Source organism: Tauraco erythrolophus, chromosome 5, assembly GCF_009769465.1.
Source record: "Tauraco erythrolophus isolate bTauEry1 chromosome 5, bTauEry1.pri, whole genome shotgun sequence".
NCBI lineage: Eukaryota > Metazoa > Chordata > Aves > Musophagiformes > Musophagidae > Tauraco > Tauraco erythrolophus.
The window spans coordinates 13,930,532-13,947,676 of record NC_141469.1 but is presented as its reverse complement, the minus strand read 5'-3'; the positions used below and the strand labels follow the sequence as shown (position 1 = coordinate 13,947,676).

The following is a 17,145-nucleotide window of genomic DNA, read 5'->3' as shown; positions in this document are numbered from 1 at the left end:
CTGCCAGACACTTAATATCTCTTTCTATTGTAAAATTCTCATGTTTGCCTGGAAATGACTTATGTATTTGTATTTTTAAAGAAGTTGGAGAATATGTGTTTCTCACCTGGGGCATTATATAAGGACTGAACTGCGTTATTCAGAGCAAAGTCTGGATTGTGATGGTCTGGTGGTACTTATGGCTGCATTCACGATTTTCTTAGATGGAAACTCTGCTTTCCTCATACCATTACCTAGTATATCCACTTCTTCATTTGTGTGTCCAGTCTGCAGCTGCTTCTGTAGCACAGATGCTGGTCTGCCCAGAAAATAATCTGTAGAGTACAGGTGAAAAGAAGGAACACATGCTGCCACAAAGTTAGTTATGATCTCTCTCCATTTGGAAGCCTTGTATTAATGGAAAGCAAATAACTTAAAAATCCCTTTCCTCAGCCTGGTACAAAGATTTACTTCAGTAATCTTAGGGAAAACTTGAACTAGCTTGGATTTTGTTTACTGTTTTGTCAGGAATAGTATCAGTTGGGTGACTGATATTAACTTCTGAATTTTAGAAGAAGATAAGCATATGTAATTACTCTTGATGTCTACACGATTTCATAAGCCAGGCAAGATCTTAGCCGAATAAACATGTAAACACTCATGCTGGGATACAGCTGAATCAGGATTTAAGCAAGTAGCTTTGTGAAGTCCATTGAAGCTAACAGGGTTACACCGTGGATGAACCTTAGCTACTGCTCAAATGTAGTCTTTGAAAGAAGACAATAAATCCCAGTAGTCATCTCATCTCTTCTACTTGACGCATCTCTTTTACTTTGCCTGTCGCTTTTTTTTTTTCCCTCCTGAACCCACTACTGCTCCTTTCTGGCTGTTTCGTGAAGTTTTCTTAATCAATAAAAAACTTTGAAATAGAATCGTAGAATCATAGAATGGTTTGGGTTGGAAGGGACCTTAAAGATCATCTAGTTCCAACCCCCCTGCCATGGGCAGAGAAATCCTCCACTACACCAGGTTGCCTAAAACTTCATCCAACCTGGCCTTGAACACTTCCAGGATACTTGTTTCTACTTTCACTATACTTCCCGGGGTCCACCAGAGCCCCTTGAGACACCTGTAATAATGTCAGAGACAAGATAATGGGATCTTAACATAGCCATAAAAGCAGGCATTCGTATCCCAACGTAGTAGTGAGGAGATGCATTTGTTCTTTGTGTCCGTACGGACTTAGTTCATTCTGAAGTGATTAAACATTTCAAATCTGAAAGCGTCTTTGAGAAACTCAGATACAGCAGTTTTTGGGAAGTGTTTTCTGTTAGCACTCAGGTGAACCAAAAATAAAACATTAAATAAATCTTTTAGTATCTTCAGTTAAAATCTGTTACAAACTTCAGACTTAGTTAACTGAACTACTGCTATGCTTTTTTTACCTCATGAGCTTTTTCCTTGTGAAAGCTGGGGAGCTTTGTGTATTTATATGTAACGTATATGTATATACTGGTAATATATGTTGCCAGCAGCACTTATCTGTACACCATTATTATAATTTATCTAGTGTGTTTTTCTAGTGGTTTTAAGGCCTGAGCAATAGCTCAGTGAAGTCATTAGGAGTCTTTGTATTGTGTTTTTTTTCTCCCCCTCGCCTTCTAGACTTTAGGTCGAGCCTGTTATTTGGTAGAGTTCCTAAAAGAAAAAGCTTTCATGAAAGTGCATTTTTAGCTGAAATGTTCTTTATGCTTGTAGTAAAAAAAAAAAATCTTTATGGAATGAACTATTGCATATTTGCTTTCTGTGGAAAATGAGAGAATAAGATTTTTCAGCTTAAGTCTTCACGTATTCGTTGAACAGTGATTCAAAATATAAAAATACCCTAATATAATTTAGAAAAGATGATACTTTCCCATCTGATGCCTACACTTCCATTGTATGCTACCACTTTTTTGTTGCTTCTTCATTTTTACTTCTCTTAGACAGATAACTCACATAAGAAAAATAAATGTAAACCCATTTATTGTGTCATTTAGGAAATTCACATGGCCTTGCTATTGTGCACCGATCTTTTCTCGTCCCAAAGTACTGATGAGTGAAGGGAGATTAGCTGCCATCATGTGTTCTGCTGGCCTTCTCATGGCGATGGGGCAAAGGCACTAGACAGTTCATATCTTAAATTTCCTGATCCAGCTGTGTACAGCCACTGCGTAATCTCCTTTGGTAGATAAGAGCATGTGAAAAACAAGTGGCAGGCTGCAAGCTGAAGCCGGAAAAATTCAAATTAGAATTTGGGTACCACGTACTAAACATTCAAGATAATTACACACAGTATAATTTGCTGAAAAAGAACTGATACTGAAATCTCTAAGCAATGGCAGATGCTTTTCCAGAAGATGTGCTTTAGTTGAACACAAATTACAGGGCGCAGTACAGGGTTAAATAAACAACTTTTCATGTCCTGCGCTACGTGGTGTATCTCCAATATGCACTTTTAACTGTCAGCTTCAGAAAAGACTATTTTGGAATTCTCACTATGCAAAACTACTTTCAGTTCATAACCACGCTCACACCCACTTTGCATCACAGCCTCTATATTTTTCATCTTTACCACTTTTGTACGCTTTCTTCCAGTGTTTCTCGGTATGGTGGTCTCACTAGGTTCTTGAGATACTCCTCTTTCTGCCGTTCATCCTTTTTTGGCTGCCCCTCAATTTCTCTTTGAGGATTCTCTGAAACTCTCTTTGATTCCTTGCTCTTCTCCCTTTGCAGCCAGCTACTGGATGATCCTCTTAGCTTATTTGATTTTATGCAAAATTTCTTGTAAGTTGATGTTTTGGAGGTTTTTTTGTTGTTCTTTTCTGTGTAACTATCACCTCAACTCAATCCCCAGATCTCAGAATCTGTTCATAAGCATTCATCTTGATCAGTTTGTCTCCCATCTATCTATTTTTTGTTATCTTACCATCAGCAAAAGCTGACAGTGTCAAAACAGATCTCTTAATCTTGTCTTTCAAACGTCATTCTACTTCCTCCTGGGTTCACTGTTGATGATGCGTTTCTCCCCTGCCAGCCCCACACTTGTAGTCGTGGCCAAATTCAGCTCAGAGCTGTGGGCCTGCTCTCTCATGCTCTTGCTGCTGACTCTGCACTGAGTCAGGTGAAGATCCAAAACCAGCAGGAAACCATGCTTTTTTTTTTTTTCCTTACAGCATTAATCTTCTACCTATTTAGCTTTCTGAATCAGACTCCAGTGCCACCAGACAAGGACTAGGGCCAATGAAGTACAGCAGTTAGGTCAAATTAACTGTATCATTACACTGCACCCCAACAACATTTTCCTGAAGGCTTAGCCTCCTCTTCCTGTGTTTTTCACACCCATACTCATTTCAAACCCTGAATTACTTGGGTCCTTAATTATTTCTGGAATTAATTTATTTCCTCTGTGTCATTATCTCTAAAGGCCTTGTTTGGACTCACTATCTTCAGCTTTAGTAACTGGAACAGCTTCTGGCTTTTCAGATCCCCCATTCTTCTCTGGAAGCCATGCAAAAATGCAGCCAAGGCCTTTCCTATTTCCTTGATGGATGTCAGTCTCCTCTTCCAAGTATGCTTTAGCTGGCTCTACTGCTGTATTCAGTGTCAGCCTTTACAACGCCTTGAAAGCTCTATGTATTCCTGTCCTTCTGCATGCTTTGCAGCATGTTCCTTCTTTTATGACTAGTATTCCCTGAAACAACTTGCTTTCTACTAGCATCTCAGTGATCAGCCACAGTTCTTCTCAGTCACTTTTTAGGGAGACGCCTCTCTTCTCAAATAATTTGCACCTGCTGCTTATCGGTGCTTATACAACTTCGGTACAAACTGTCTACTGTCTTCTTCCTTAACCTCTTATCTTTTTGCTTAATGTTTTCTTTTAAGTGACATCTCTTTATGGGAAGGAGTTCTCCTTTCTCGAAAAAGTGAGAAGCACTCCTGGTGTTACAGTCACTCCTGTAAATAAATATTTAATGAATAATACTGAAACAGAGATACATGTAGAAGCTAAGAAGCAACCTGTTGTAGTTTGGCACAACGTCAGTACACACTGTACAGCAGTCAAACCCAATGCAGTTATCGCTTACATGTAGCAACATCACCACCCACTCTGCAAGCAATAAAACTGCCACTTGCCTTCTCTTTTATTCTTTGTTTGTTTTGTTTTTTTTTTTCCCCCAGCTGGAAGATGATATTATAGCCAAACCTGATTATATTCAAAGTATAAAAAACTTTGCTGCTCAACAGTCCCAGGAGTGGATGATTCTCGAGTTCTCCCAGCTTGGATTTATTGGTGAGTATTAAGACCTCAGCAGGGTCAATTGGATTTGGAGCTGTGTGGGTTGAGAAGGTCTCACTCGGAATTACATTTCAAAGCCTGGAAGAACTGACAAAACAGTTCTCAAACCAGAACTGTTTTGTCAGCTGAGAACATAGCACAAGCTCACATCTGCCTGCAGCTGGTCATGTAGGCAACCCCATAGCACCAAAAAAAAATTTTAAATATGTAAACCTATATGATCTGTTACTTCTTATAACCATCTGCTGACCTTCTATCACGAAAGTCAGCAAAGCATACAATTTTACAGTCACAGTTGTTCTGAATTTTGTGTACTGATGCCTTTCTTTGAGGAAGCAGAACTTGTGTTTTGCTTTAAATCTTTTACTACCTGGGAAAAAAATTGACTGCCTAAGGAAAAAAAAAACCTGTGATACTCATGTATCACAACTTCCTTGGTTCTTCAGGAAAGCTCCCACTGAAAGTCTTTTACTTTCTGTGCTCTTTAAAACCATCTTTTTAATGCAGTGTCCCCAGCATAGGATCTAGTAGTTGGGTTCCCATAAGAAGAAAATGGTTCCACCTCGGGGCACTATGTGCCCCTGTAGCATGCTGTCTTCTTTGCAAGAATGAAATTTAAACAATCTATAAAAAGTCTGCTTCCTTTCTTTTGTGGAGCAGAACATGCATCCCATATCATAGGGAAGGTTTTTTATTATTTTTAGAATTAAGTTTCTGTTTATATTTTTTCTTTTGTTCTAATACAATTTCCTTGTGATAACACCTGATAAGTGTTAGGTCAAACAAAGAAATCAAACAAAATCTGCTAATAAAAATAACAAGAGAACTAAAGGAACAGTGATAGTATTTTAAAAGCAACATTTTTCACACCTATGTCTTAATTTAAATATATTCTGTATAGTATTGCCGGTGGAATTGCATGTCTAGCATTTTGAGGAATTATTCAGACTTCGTTTCATCTGACACACTGATACAGGTGACTGGCAGATTTGTGTTTAGATATTTGTGTAGGATATAACTACACACTTTATTAGTCAACCGTTTGACTACATGAGAATATCTCCAAGCATGGGATGGAAATCTTTTCAAAATCCCAACAAGCTGGAGGATAAGCAAATCTCCAAAGCTGGAGTCTGTGTGAAACTTCCACTAAGTACCAGAATTACGTCCATGTGTTTAAGGCTGGAGTAAACATAAAGCTGGTGATTTTGCTACAGCAATAAAAATATCTGAATATGCAACTTCTTGTCTTGCTTTCAGGAAAGTTGTTTAAGTCAGAAGACTTGCCATTCATAGTGGAATTTTTTCTCATGTTCTATAAAGATAAGCCCATAGACTGGCTTATAGACCACCTGCTCTGGGTTAAAGTGTGCCATCCAGAAAAGAATGCAGTAAGTATGTCTATGAATTTATGAACATAAGTAATATCCAAACAGTCTCAGTGACAACATAATTTATTTTCAAAAAATGGAGTAGAAATCTCTCAAACCTGGCTTGCTTTGGAATTTGTGGGGAAAGATCTTCTGCCGATCTGCATAGAGTGGCACTGTGTTTGAGCCCATTAGGGCATATGGAGAGGCCTGACTCTCAGAAACGCAGATTTCCACACCAGAACTGTTTTGTCAGCTGAGAACATAGCACAAGCTCACATCTGCCTGCAGCTGGTCATGTAGGCAACCCCATAGCACCAAAAAAAAATTTTAAATATGTAAACCTATATGATCTGTTACTTCTTATAACCATCTGCTGACCTTCTATCACGAAAGTCAGCAAAGCATACAATTTTACAGTCACAGTTGTTCTGAATTTTGTGTACTGATGCCTTTCTTTGAGGAAGCAGAACTTGTGTTTTGCTTTAAATCTTTTACTACCTGGGAAAAAAATTGACTGCCTAAGGAAAAAAAAAAACACAAGGAAACAAGTAGATCAAGCAAACTAAATGATGCTTTTCACTGAAGATGAAACAAACAGTTGTGTTCAATTGCAAAAGGTGCCATTTCTAGCAGTACGGGTGAGCCCAAAGATACATTAAGTGTTTCTTGATGTCCTTTTGCGTTCATTCTCTCACCAGTCTTTGGTGCTAGCCACTACTCACACTCTTCTTGTATAACAGACTGTGCCACAGAGGACTGACCAGAGTTTCTGCTCTGTCTTGGTTTTTAAAGTTCAAGAGTTTTTTTTGATTAGTGTAGCCAAGCCCCACTCCAAGTGTTCGCATGCGTTACTTTTGTGTTGATAAAGAAGGAAGAAGAGGCAGGTAGGAGTTGAGCAGAGCAGGCGGTTGAGGGGAGCGGAACAAACAAGCTTCAAGTTTTACTGTGTAGCAGAGGTGACTCCTGGAGGTGGCGGAACATCCCTGGTCTTACACCTAGTAATACCATTGAAGAGTCTCGATTCCTACTTCGTACAGATAGGAGTAAGCTTTGAAATCCTACTGCAAGGCTTAGGCCAGCTCATACGAGTTAGACTGAGCCTCAAGTACTTCTAATTTAGGTTCTTGCCTGCCTGTGATAATTAAAAAGATACTATTGTGTTATCATCACAATAGTTCTGGAGTCCCCAACATAAGAAGGACATGGACCAGTTGGAGAGGGTCCAGAGGAGGGCCACGAAGATGATAAGAGGGCTGGAGCACGTTTCCTATGAGGACAGGCTGAAAGAGTTGGGGCTGTTCAGCCTGGAGAAGAGGAGGCTCCGGGGTGACCTTATAGCGGTCTTCCAGTACCTCAAGGAGGCCTACAAGAAAGATGGGGAGAGGCTGTTCAGGAGGACCTGTTGTGATAGGACAAGGGGTAATGGTTTTAAAATAGAGGGAGGTAGATTCAGGTTGGATATTAGGAAAAAATTTTTTACCATGAGAGTTGTAGAACACTGGAACAGGTTGCCCAGAGAGGTGGTGGATGCTCCATCCCTGGAGACGTTCAAGGCCCGGTTGGATGAGGCCCTGAGCAACCTGATCTAGTTGAAGATATCCCTGTTCCTTGCAGGGGGGTTGGACTAGATGACCTTTGAAGGTCCCTTCCAGCCCTAACGATTCTATGATTCTATGATTCTATGATCACCCATTCCAGAGCTAACACGTGCCAACTTCCATCCGATAGATGAAACATTCTACTTTTATTTTTCAAATGACTGTTTTAGCTTGTAAGACCTGGTTCATACCTAAAACGAAGCTGAGTTCCTGCAAGGCAGGCAGGCAGCTCGCGCGAGTCTGCTCTGGCCAAGCCAAAGCAGAGCGGTATCAGCAAGTTTCTAGTGAGTTTCACTTCTGCAATTGCAATTTCAATTGCCGTGGGAAGCAAAAACCTACTGAGACGAGTCAGTCTCACGCTGCCCTTGGGTGGGAATGACCAGTGGCATGACCTACTGGGACTATTCATGAGAATTCAGAAAATGGAGGCTGGAAGAAGGGCGAAAATCCCAGCTTCCTACAAGTGCCAGAGAAGGCAAGCTGACAGAAATCCTCACGCTTTCCCCTTTCCAAGCAACTAAGAGTGTCACTAAGTGATAACACACTGTGCCTCATGGTAGGGTCGACGGGGCACCTCTTCGTGGCTTTTATGTGCCATCCTGTGGTGATGGGTATTTCGCACACATTTTCAGCCTGGACTGAGTATGAACGTACCAAAATTCAGCTACATCTGCTCACCGAGTTGGAAAAGACGGTTTGTGATGATCAGAGCCATCAGATCTCTGTGTGCTTCAGGAACTTCATGTTTACCTCCTGTGAACCATCATCCAGTTCTGGGGTCCCCGGTACAAAAAAGACATGGACCTGTTAGAGTAGGTGTGGAGGAGGGCCACAGAAATGGTCAGTGATGGAACACCTGTCCTGTAAAGAAAGTATGAGAGAGTTGGGGCTGTTCAGCCTAGAGAAAAGAAGGCTCTCGGAAGACCTTATTGCAGCCTTTCAGTACTTAAAGGGAGCTTATAAGAAAGATGGAGAAAGACTTTTTACCAGGGCCTGTCATGACAGGATAAGGGGCAGCAGTTTTAAATTGAAAGAGGGTAGGTTTAGATTGGACATAAGACATTTTTATGGTGAGGGCAGTGAGGCACTAGAACAGTGTCCAGAGAAGCTGTGGATGCCCCATCCCTGGAAGTGTTGAAAGTCAGGTTGGATGAGGCTTTGAGCAACCTGGTCTAGTAGAAGGTGTCCCTGCCCATGGCATGGGGGTTGGAGCTAGATGATCTTCAAGGTCTCTTCCAATCCAAACCATTCTATGGTTCTGTGATCATGTGCAGTGGCATGTATCCATCAAGTGTAGTGCAAAGATGTGATGAGGAGCCTTATCTCAGTTTCCGCACAAATGACCACACCAGTCCCATCCTGCTGTTTATTCTTATTCTGATTACCTCTTTTGGTAGTGCTGCCATAGCATAAAAGGAGAAATCCTAGATACTTTTATCATTACACGGGATGAACTGCAAACCCTGTCAGTAGAAAGATCACAAATTTATTTTCTTACAATGATTTTTTTTTTTTTCCCAGCAAAGCATAGTGTGCTTTTCAAAGAAACAGCTGCCAATAAATCAATTTGAATTTATTGTGTTTTTACATTGTTTTGCTGAACATCTGCTGTGGACAAACATAAAAATACTTAGTTCTTTTTATAGCCTTCCAGGTGGTTTTGAACTTTTAATTAGTACTTTTGTGGAAACCATAAATCCTCCATGAGTTTTGGTGTTGAAGCCAGCTGAGTAAAGACTCTATCACTTCTAGCTTTAGAAGGCATTGGTATAGTTTATGCAACATTTTTCTTTTATAGAACTGAAACCACTTGATCGAAGAGGTAAACACATTATCCGCTCAAATTTAAAGATGTGGGACCTGGGAGGCACAGCAAAGTTAAATGATCTTCCAAACTCATAAAATAATTCTGTGGCAGAACCAGGAGTAGAATCCAGGGAGTCTAATTTTAGCTCTTTGCTCTGTTCTATGCAATTTTGCTCGTTATGTCTCATTAATTATTGTAGCATGTTTGCTTCATTGTATCAAACTATGATGCCTTATAGACACAGAGAAAAAATTACATTTAAAGAAGTAATTTGCCGTCATTCAAAAATCAAGAAACTCAGAAATTAGTACCAATTACAGGTATTTAATTCCCTGGTATATGTCATTTCACAAAGTGTATTAAACTGGAAAATCAGGATTGAAATGCAGTATCTAAGGGCTTCATGTAATTATAAGATAAAAGATACATAACTTATAGTACAGTATAGCATAGTATAGTATAGTATAGTACATTATAAGCTTCTTGAACATAGCAGAAAGAGCCAAAATGGTGAAGATGGAAATGTAACCAGAATCTATCTCAAGAAGGTCTCTTTTAGTCAAAATAGTTTAATTAGAATTATATGGCAAGGCCAAGGGTTGAAATTAAATTTCCCATAAACAGTTAAAAAAAAAAAAATCAGTTTCAGATTAGAGGTCTATTTTTGTCACTCTGAGGTGTGATTGATGGTATACAGTGCAGAAATCCCTGAATTAGTGGTGGTTGAGCCTTCAAATCTACATAGGCTCAAATCTACAAGTGGAATTATGAGTTTAGGTCTAGAAACAGTGTATTTGGAATCAGGTGACTGTTAATCTAAGGTTTAATCATTTAAATATGGACCCATACCCTCAGCTACATAATGAAATTGCCTTATGGAACTTAGTTTGTCTCTCCTTTATTTAAATAAAACTTCGCTCCCTTTTACTTTCTTCCCAGATACACTGTGAAAAGGAAAAGGCAAAGTTACGTATCCGTGCTAAACCATCTCTCTTTCAGCATGTGGGAATTTATTCATCATTGGCTGGGAAGATACAGAATTTGAAAGTAAGGATAAGAAATTAATGTCATATTTGTAAATGATATGCTTGTGTTCTGACTCACTTCTCACATCAGTTTCAAGCATTGCATCTTTGGCATTAGAGCGCATTTCCATATCCAAGAACATTGGTTTACAGATTTGAGGGAGAATATCTGCACAATCATCTTTGAATCTCTAACCTGAACACTTGCACCAGTCACAGGAGTGTTTCCTGGCACGTAGGAACCCTCTTCAGAGTACAAGGTTTCATGGGCTCTGCACTGCACAGACACCAAAGGCTATTATCGTTTGTTTTGGCCGAATAGTCCACAATCCCAGTATGAGGGACTATTAAGAAGGTGGTATACTGGTAGGACAAGGGCATGGCTATTGCGACAGCCATAGATTTTTAGAGAGGGTTTGGAGGGTAAACAGTGGATCTAGGACTGTTATGGCTTAACCCAGCCAGCAACTAAATGCCACGCAGCCCCGGGCAATGGGGAAGAGAATTAAAGGGGAAAAGGGAAGGAGATTTGTGGGTTGAGATAAGATCAATTTAATAATAATAATATAAAATTAAAAGTAAGAATGTTAATAATAATATATGAATATATATATAAAAAATAATATATACGAACAAGTGATGCACAATATGATTGCTCACCACTTGGTGACCAACGCCCGTCCTGTCCCAGCAAATGATCTCAAAACAGGTAAGTCCCAACACCGCAATCCTGGATGAGTGAGAGGCTCAAAAAGAGAGCAGCAGAGGGAGTGTGCTCTGAGAGACCAAGAGTCCAAGAGAGAGCCCTCGGAAGAGCAAGAGAGAGTTCTCAAACTTCCCAGTCAACTCTCATCTATGTACTGGGCATGATGTCGCATGATATGGCATATTCCATTGGCCAGTTTGGCCCTCAATCCTGAGTCTAAGTTCAAATCATAAGAGGAGTTGTGGTCCCTTTGTCCTGGCCATGCTCCCCGCAGCCTGTTGTGCTCCTGCACACTGGTAAAATATGGGAAGCTGAGAGTCCTTGGTGTGTCAGCAGCAACTATAAACCTCAGTGTGCTAGCAATGTTCCTCTCACAACAAATCCCATACTGAATCCAAAACACAGAGCTCTTGTAGCTTCTAAAATGGAAAACTAACTCTGTCCCAGTCAAAACCAGGACAGCCACTTATCTGGTAAGGACAAGAGCAATGAAGCACCAGACTTCAGGGGTGTCCTGATGGTGCCATTTAGAGGAGTTATGAGGTCATTCAGATTGGTGTATTGGATCAGACTAGAGGTTCATGTAGCCTTTAGCAGAGACCAATACCAGATTTTCTGGCAGAAGGCATAGTAGACAACTATGAAATAGCCTAGTGTAGAGAAGTTTGTGGAGAAATCATCAGTACAGCTCTGTCTACAAACTGTAACATTGTCTCAGTGATGGCACTGAAATGAATATTCTATCAGAAAAAGATTGTATATTTTTTGACACTGCGGTAATTATTTTCTGGAATAGCTTCCTGTAGTAATTCAAGATACTGTAGGACTTTTTTTTCATTGTATGAGTGAAATTACATTTCTTTATATCCAACAGGATACAGATTTTGGAAAAAATATACTACATAAAGCACATAATAATCCACCTGCAGAAGTGGATACAAGCCTAAGAACATACCAGGAATATACCTTGGAAAAAGTTTATAAAGGAAAAGACTTTTTTTGGGCTTCAGCTCCAGTGGCAGGGGACTATATCAGCTTCACCTTTTCAAATCCACTGAAAGTTGAAAAGTAAGTATTACATGATATGGAATATGGAAGCCTACATATATCCAGTTTGGAAAAGACTGTCAACTGTTTGCATAAACCATAGCCTCATTACTGACAAAAACCCCATGATTTGCTATTTTTCTGCTCCCCTTCTTGAATTCTCCTCTTGAAATACATTTCTTCCTTGGTAATTAGAGAGCTGCTTAATTTTTTTTCCTTTTATTTCTTCATTTAAATATTTTACATTCTCTTACGATAGTTCTCAAAAGAATTTGATTGTAACTAATGAATGTCATCAATGGAGTCAGTGAAAGCTTTATTTCTATAGTCGTCAACAGAAAGGCCGTTTGCACGATGTCACATCAAAGGCCGTGTCCCAGACCAGACATCTATCAGTCTAGGTGAAAGCACAGAGAAAACATCACTACTGTGGGGAAATAATGAAGAGTGAGGTCATAAGGGTGTGGGATTCAGTGGAAAATTCAGAGACTTGAATGCAGGCATTTACAATAGAGATGTCTACATAAGGTAGATGTGGAAGCTCCTACCATACATGACAGATAGAGATGTACTTGATGCAGTCGGTGGAAGCTAGACAGCTGTTCATCTCATTTTCTGTTTGGTCACCCGAGTTAGTTGCTGAGTTTCGTTGACTGTATTGAGTATATCTCTACTGCCTCTAATGAGAGCTTGAACACTTGGGTCACAGCGAGACCTCTGACTTCACATGTTTGGATCTACAGCCAAGTCCCACCTTGAATGTTTTTCTCATTCGAAAAGATGAAACTGTTCCCTGTTTTCACATCATTCAACTTGAGTGTCTTTGAAAGGAAGAGAAACCTGTAGCTTAAGATAGAGGAGTGTTTTTCAGATGGACTTAACTCTATGGACAATACAATTTGAGGTTGGCACCAAAAGAAGCAGTCCTGCCTGGTTCAGCAAAGTTTCTTCTTTGTGTCAGATTGGAGAATGGATCCAAGTTAAAACTAACCTAGTGACAAATGTGGTTCCAGGGGAGCATCTCTGACACAAATTACCATCATTACCATATCTCTGTAATGATAGTCAGAGAGAAAACTCCTTCACTGTTGTTACACTTCCTCCCAAAACTGGTCACAAAACTAAGAGACTTCCATTTCTGCAAAGATTGTAGATTTCTCATTTATTTTTTTTTAAACAAAAAGCACCTAAGAAAGCAAGTCTATATCTCCATCCAGTGAGCTGCACTAAATGAGAGTTGTTATAATAAATACTAGTGTTCTGTGATCGACACTGTTAAATTACTGGTTTATGCTTTGGGAAACTTGAGTAGCCTAAATTTTTGCATTTTCCTGTGACTGAGGAGCTGTACGGGATGAAGCTAGCTTACATATGAGATTGGGTAACGGGTGGTCCCAGCCCCATCATGTTGATAACCTGTGAAAATGTATAGTTAATCCTGTAATCTTTGGTGGTCATCTTAGGTCACGATTGTTTGATACCAGAGGAGGGAGGTTGATGTTTTAAATTTCCTTAGCTCTTTTGGATCTAAAAACTAAGAACTTTAAATGCCAGAAATTTAAAACCAAACAGGGATTTATTTTTATTTTTTTAAATTTCATAGATGTTTTTGCTTGGATTCTTGCTTTGACAGTACTGTTGCTAATTGGCTGTAAAGGAGATTATTTAGAAGCACCTCAATTGATCAGTATGGATAAAAGGGGGGATCCTCTTAGCATGTAGCATGTTGTAGCATGTAGCATGTTGTAGCATGTATGTAGCATTTTAGTAGAAACAGGGGTTTTGGCTCCATTGCATTCCAGAAGCCCATCTCACCTCAGCCTTAGGGTGATAGGAACAGATCAGAGGGTGGATCTTCCTTAACCATTTAAACCTGGAAAGTTAATTTATTTGGAACCTGAGCACTGAAAAGGGGGAACACTTGCATTCATGGTTCCAGAGAAGGATGGTCTTAATGCTTGTTCTGTTTGAAATAAAAAGCCTCTAGTATGGTTTGGTCACACATCAGAAAGTTTCAATGCTATTTCTCTTCTCTATAGCCCACAACTAATGAAAGAAAAGGTATTGGAAACATTCCTTCAACACTGGAAAGAATTACTTCCCTAGAACTCTTCTAAAGTATAAAATACCTGGAAATAATTTACCTTTATCATCAGGTACTTCTTCAAAAGTGGAAACGTGGAGCACCCTGGTGATAAACTGTTTAACACCACCGTGGAAGTGTTGCCAGCTGATGTAAGTCTCGTTTCCAACTGTAATACACAGTGCTGTTTCATTTTAAGAATGATGTTCAGCATAAAATGTTATGCCCTAGAAAATATTTCTGGAGATTTTATTGTTTTGTTTTTTACAGGAAATGCTAAGAAAAGAACTAGTTGACAGCAGAAGTAAATTTAACTACCCAGCAACGAAAGACGGATATTTAAAAATAGGTAAGTTGTTTATTGTCACTTCAAAACCAGAAATGTTGTTCTTACGTATAAAACATTTCTGCATTTGAGAATTTCATTAACTCTGTAATAAATACAACATTCCAAGGAGAACAGTAAGGAAAAGAAACCCTTTGTGCTGCTGCACATTATCGTACATGATGTTTGACCAATGACTGTCCTATTTTGCTTTAAATAATGAAGAACCCTACCAGCAGTCAAAAAAGCCAAGGCGTCTAATTATAAGAAAAACTAATTGCAGTCTCTGCAAGGTCGGAATAGGATAATCAATTCTGGTTTGGATTTTGCAGCCTTAGCTGAAGACAAGGAGTTCTTGTGATTATATGCCAGTTTAACAAGGTTAGTTAAAAAGTATTGAACTAGTGAAGAAGTGTGTCAGAATTGGTCCGTGATGTATCTTTTTAAAAATAACCATATTTCTCAGAAAAGCTCTTTTAGATTATGTAACATGGCCACATGTGTCATACCTATCTAGTCACTACTAACAGATTTAACTTTATTTTTTAACATTTGTAACTATAGGTCCTTTATTTTCTTGTATTCTTCTCCAGCTCCTAATTGCTGTAACTGAAGGAATGAATCCTCCTTCTTGTTTATAGCTTTATCTTTTAGCTGTTATTGTTTGTTATTGTTATCTTTTCCAAAAGACTTTTTTCCCCCTAATGTTGTATCCCTGGAGTTAATTTGTAATTTGGAGCTTTCACTTGGAAGTGTATTTCAGTCTGATAAATGTTTGTACAGGTCTTGTTTTATTTTTTATTTAGGGGCTTTTGAAGATGGGATTGCAGAAGGCAGTATCAATCAGTCAATAGGAAAAATACAAGCGATTCGTTTATCAATCAATTCTGATTCCCCTGTGTGGGCAATCCTTAGTGAGGTAAGCACGTTAATTAAAGCATTTTAATTAAAGCTTTATTAAATGATTTTCAGTTCTTCCTACCATATAGTATTGATCATAATTAATTTTTATTTAATTTTCAATGGGATTTTGTGTGGAAAATCTCACACAAATGGAGAATTATATTAATTATTCAGGGGAGAAGTTCTATTTACTTCCTAGAAAAAGTGCTGGAAATGCTCAGGTGGGATGATTCTCCAGTTTTGCAGTGCTGTAAGTATAGCCACTAGAACTGGGGTCATGATAAACAAACCAACCAAAGGAGGCAGGGAGGCTTTTCGAGCTTTTTTTTCAGTCACCATCTTGGATATTAATTATAATATGCAAACATTTTCAGGTGAACAGGCGATTTTTTTATTCTTCAAGTTTCTCCCAAGTGTCTGAATGTGTGTGAACCCCTAAGTAGAAAATATTCATCAGAAGTCACTGAAGAGAATTGCTACAGCCTGAAACTATAGCCATAGTTGGAATGAGGGAAAAACTAATGTCCTGTGCAATGCTTCTGCAAACTTTAGAAATTTTCTTTTTTTTTTTTTTCAGGTACTTATCAAGACATCCGAAAACTGAAAAAAACCACATTTTTGATGTGGCGCTTGTTACAGATTGTTTGAAAACTAGGCTAACAGCAATAAAAAACTGGCTTGGTAAAAAGAACAAATCCAAACTCATTTAATTCTTAATACTGTGTATTAGGAAAGAGGTGAGATAACTATTAAATCTTTATATAAAGAATGTTAAAAGCGATAAAGAACCCGATTATGTTAATAATTTCTATAAATGTTCTTGAGTAAGGTGTAACATATAAAAATCTCACCTTAGCTTGGCAACATTCAATCTATATTATTCTAAACAATTGATAAGGTGTTCCAGGTTGTCTTAGGGACTAAAGCATAAAAGTATGGTAAGTTTCACCAGAACTAAAAATATGGACATTTTTGAAAAATACTAAAGACACAGTTTTCAACTCCACTAAAAACATTAGCCAATGTTGCAGAGAAAGTAGGACTGAAGGAAAAGTTGTCAATGTTATTGCAAGTATTTAGAGCAGTCCACAGAGATAGGAACAACTTAACAATATGAAAATGGATCTCAGACTTAGAAGTGTGTTGCAGCCTTCATGTAGCATAAGGTTTATTTAATATTTTATTTAATGCGAAGTGCCTACAAGTTACAATTTTAGTAACTTGAAACTTAAACAGGTGTTGTTTGGAGGATTGTAAAAGTTTTCAGTGAATTGTGCATTGATTTAACTTCAGAAAATAATAGGGATATTCAGTCTAACTATATTTTTGTAGAAAGAAAATCTATTTAAATAAAATTTTGGATCCTGTAATTTGATAATCCGTATGTATTGATACTTAAATCCTGGTCACAAGGTAAAACTCAATATAAATTCGAAAAGAAAAGATAAACCGCAGTAGTCTCATTTGAAATGCTTTTGGGAAATGACAATCCACCTTGGATATCTACCTGTTAATGTGCAGAATTCCTGTATCACTTCCTTAGCACTTGAAGCAAGACTGCGCTCTCACTCTCCTGCATCCCAACAGCAGACAGCGAGAAATAAGCTGTGTTGTACACTTCTGCATGGATTTGTATTAATTAGCATAGAATTGTATTCTGAACGCAAGAGTATTTTTATCCAGAATGAGATGAAATTAATTTTGTTACGTTAAACCAGTTCAGAAAGATGTTTTTATAAAGACCACCTCTAATAAGATTTTGATAATTCACAGTATTGTTTTTATACTGTGGTGCTGCATATATGTGCGTGTAGATATATATGTGTACGTATAGATGCATGTATTTCTGGGACCAAATATCACAGCCTTCCTTGGGTTGAGAGTGTAATGCAGGTTAAGAGTTAATGCATTAATCCAGAGTGCTTAGAGATACACAGAGGGACACCGTTATCCATCAGCA

The 17,145-nt window shown here is 38.6% G+C and overlaps 1 protein-coding gene across 2 annotated transcripts in view; it reads left to right on the top strand.

Moving 5' to 3' along the window:
* MGAT4D (MGAT4 family member D) overlaps window positions 1-16,914 on the top strand; it is a 38,841-nt gene extending 21,927 nt beyond the window's left edge. For both annotated transcript variants that reach the window (XM_086611488.1, XM_086611487.1), the window contains exons 8-15: window positions 4,201-4,312; window positions 5,579-5,709; window positions 10,036-10,143; window positions 11,702-11,895; window positions 14,031-14,109; window positions 14,228-14,306; window positions 15,089-15,201; window positions 15,763-16,914. In XM_086611488.1, the coding sequence (XP_086467614.1) occupies window positions 4,201-4,312; window positions 5,579-5,709; window positions 10,036-10,143; window positions 11,702-11,895; window positions 14,031-14,109; window positions 14,228-14,306; window positions 15,089-15,201; window positions 15,763-15,789 (843 nt within the window). In that variant the 3' untranslated portion in view covers window positions 15,790-16,914. The remainder of the gene's footprint in view (window positions 1-4,200; window positions 4,313-5,578; window positions 5,710-10,035; window positions 10,144-11,701; window positions 11,896-14,030; window positions 14,110-14,227; window positions 14,307-15,088; window positions 15,202-15,762) is intronic.
* Window positions 16,915-17,145: the final 231 nt, after the last annotated feature.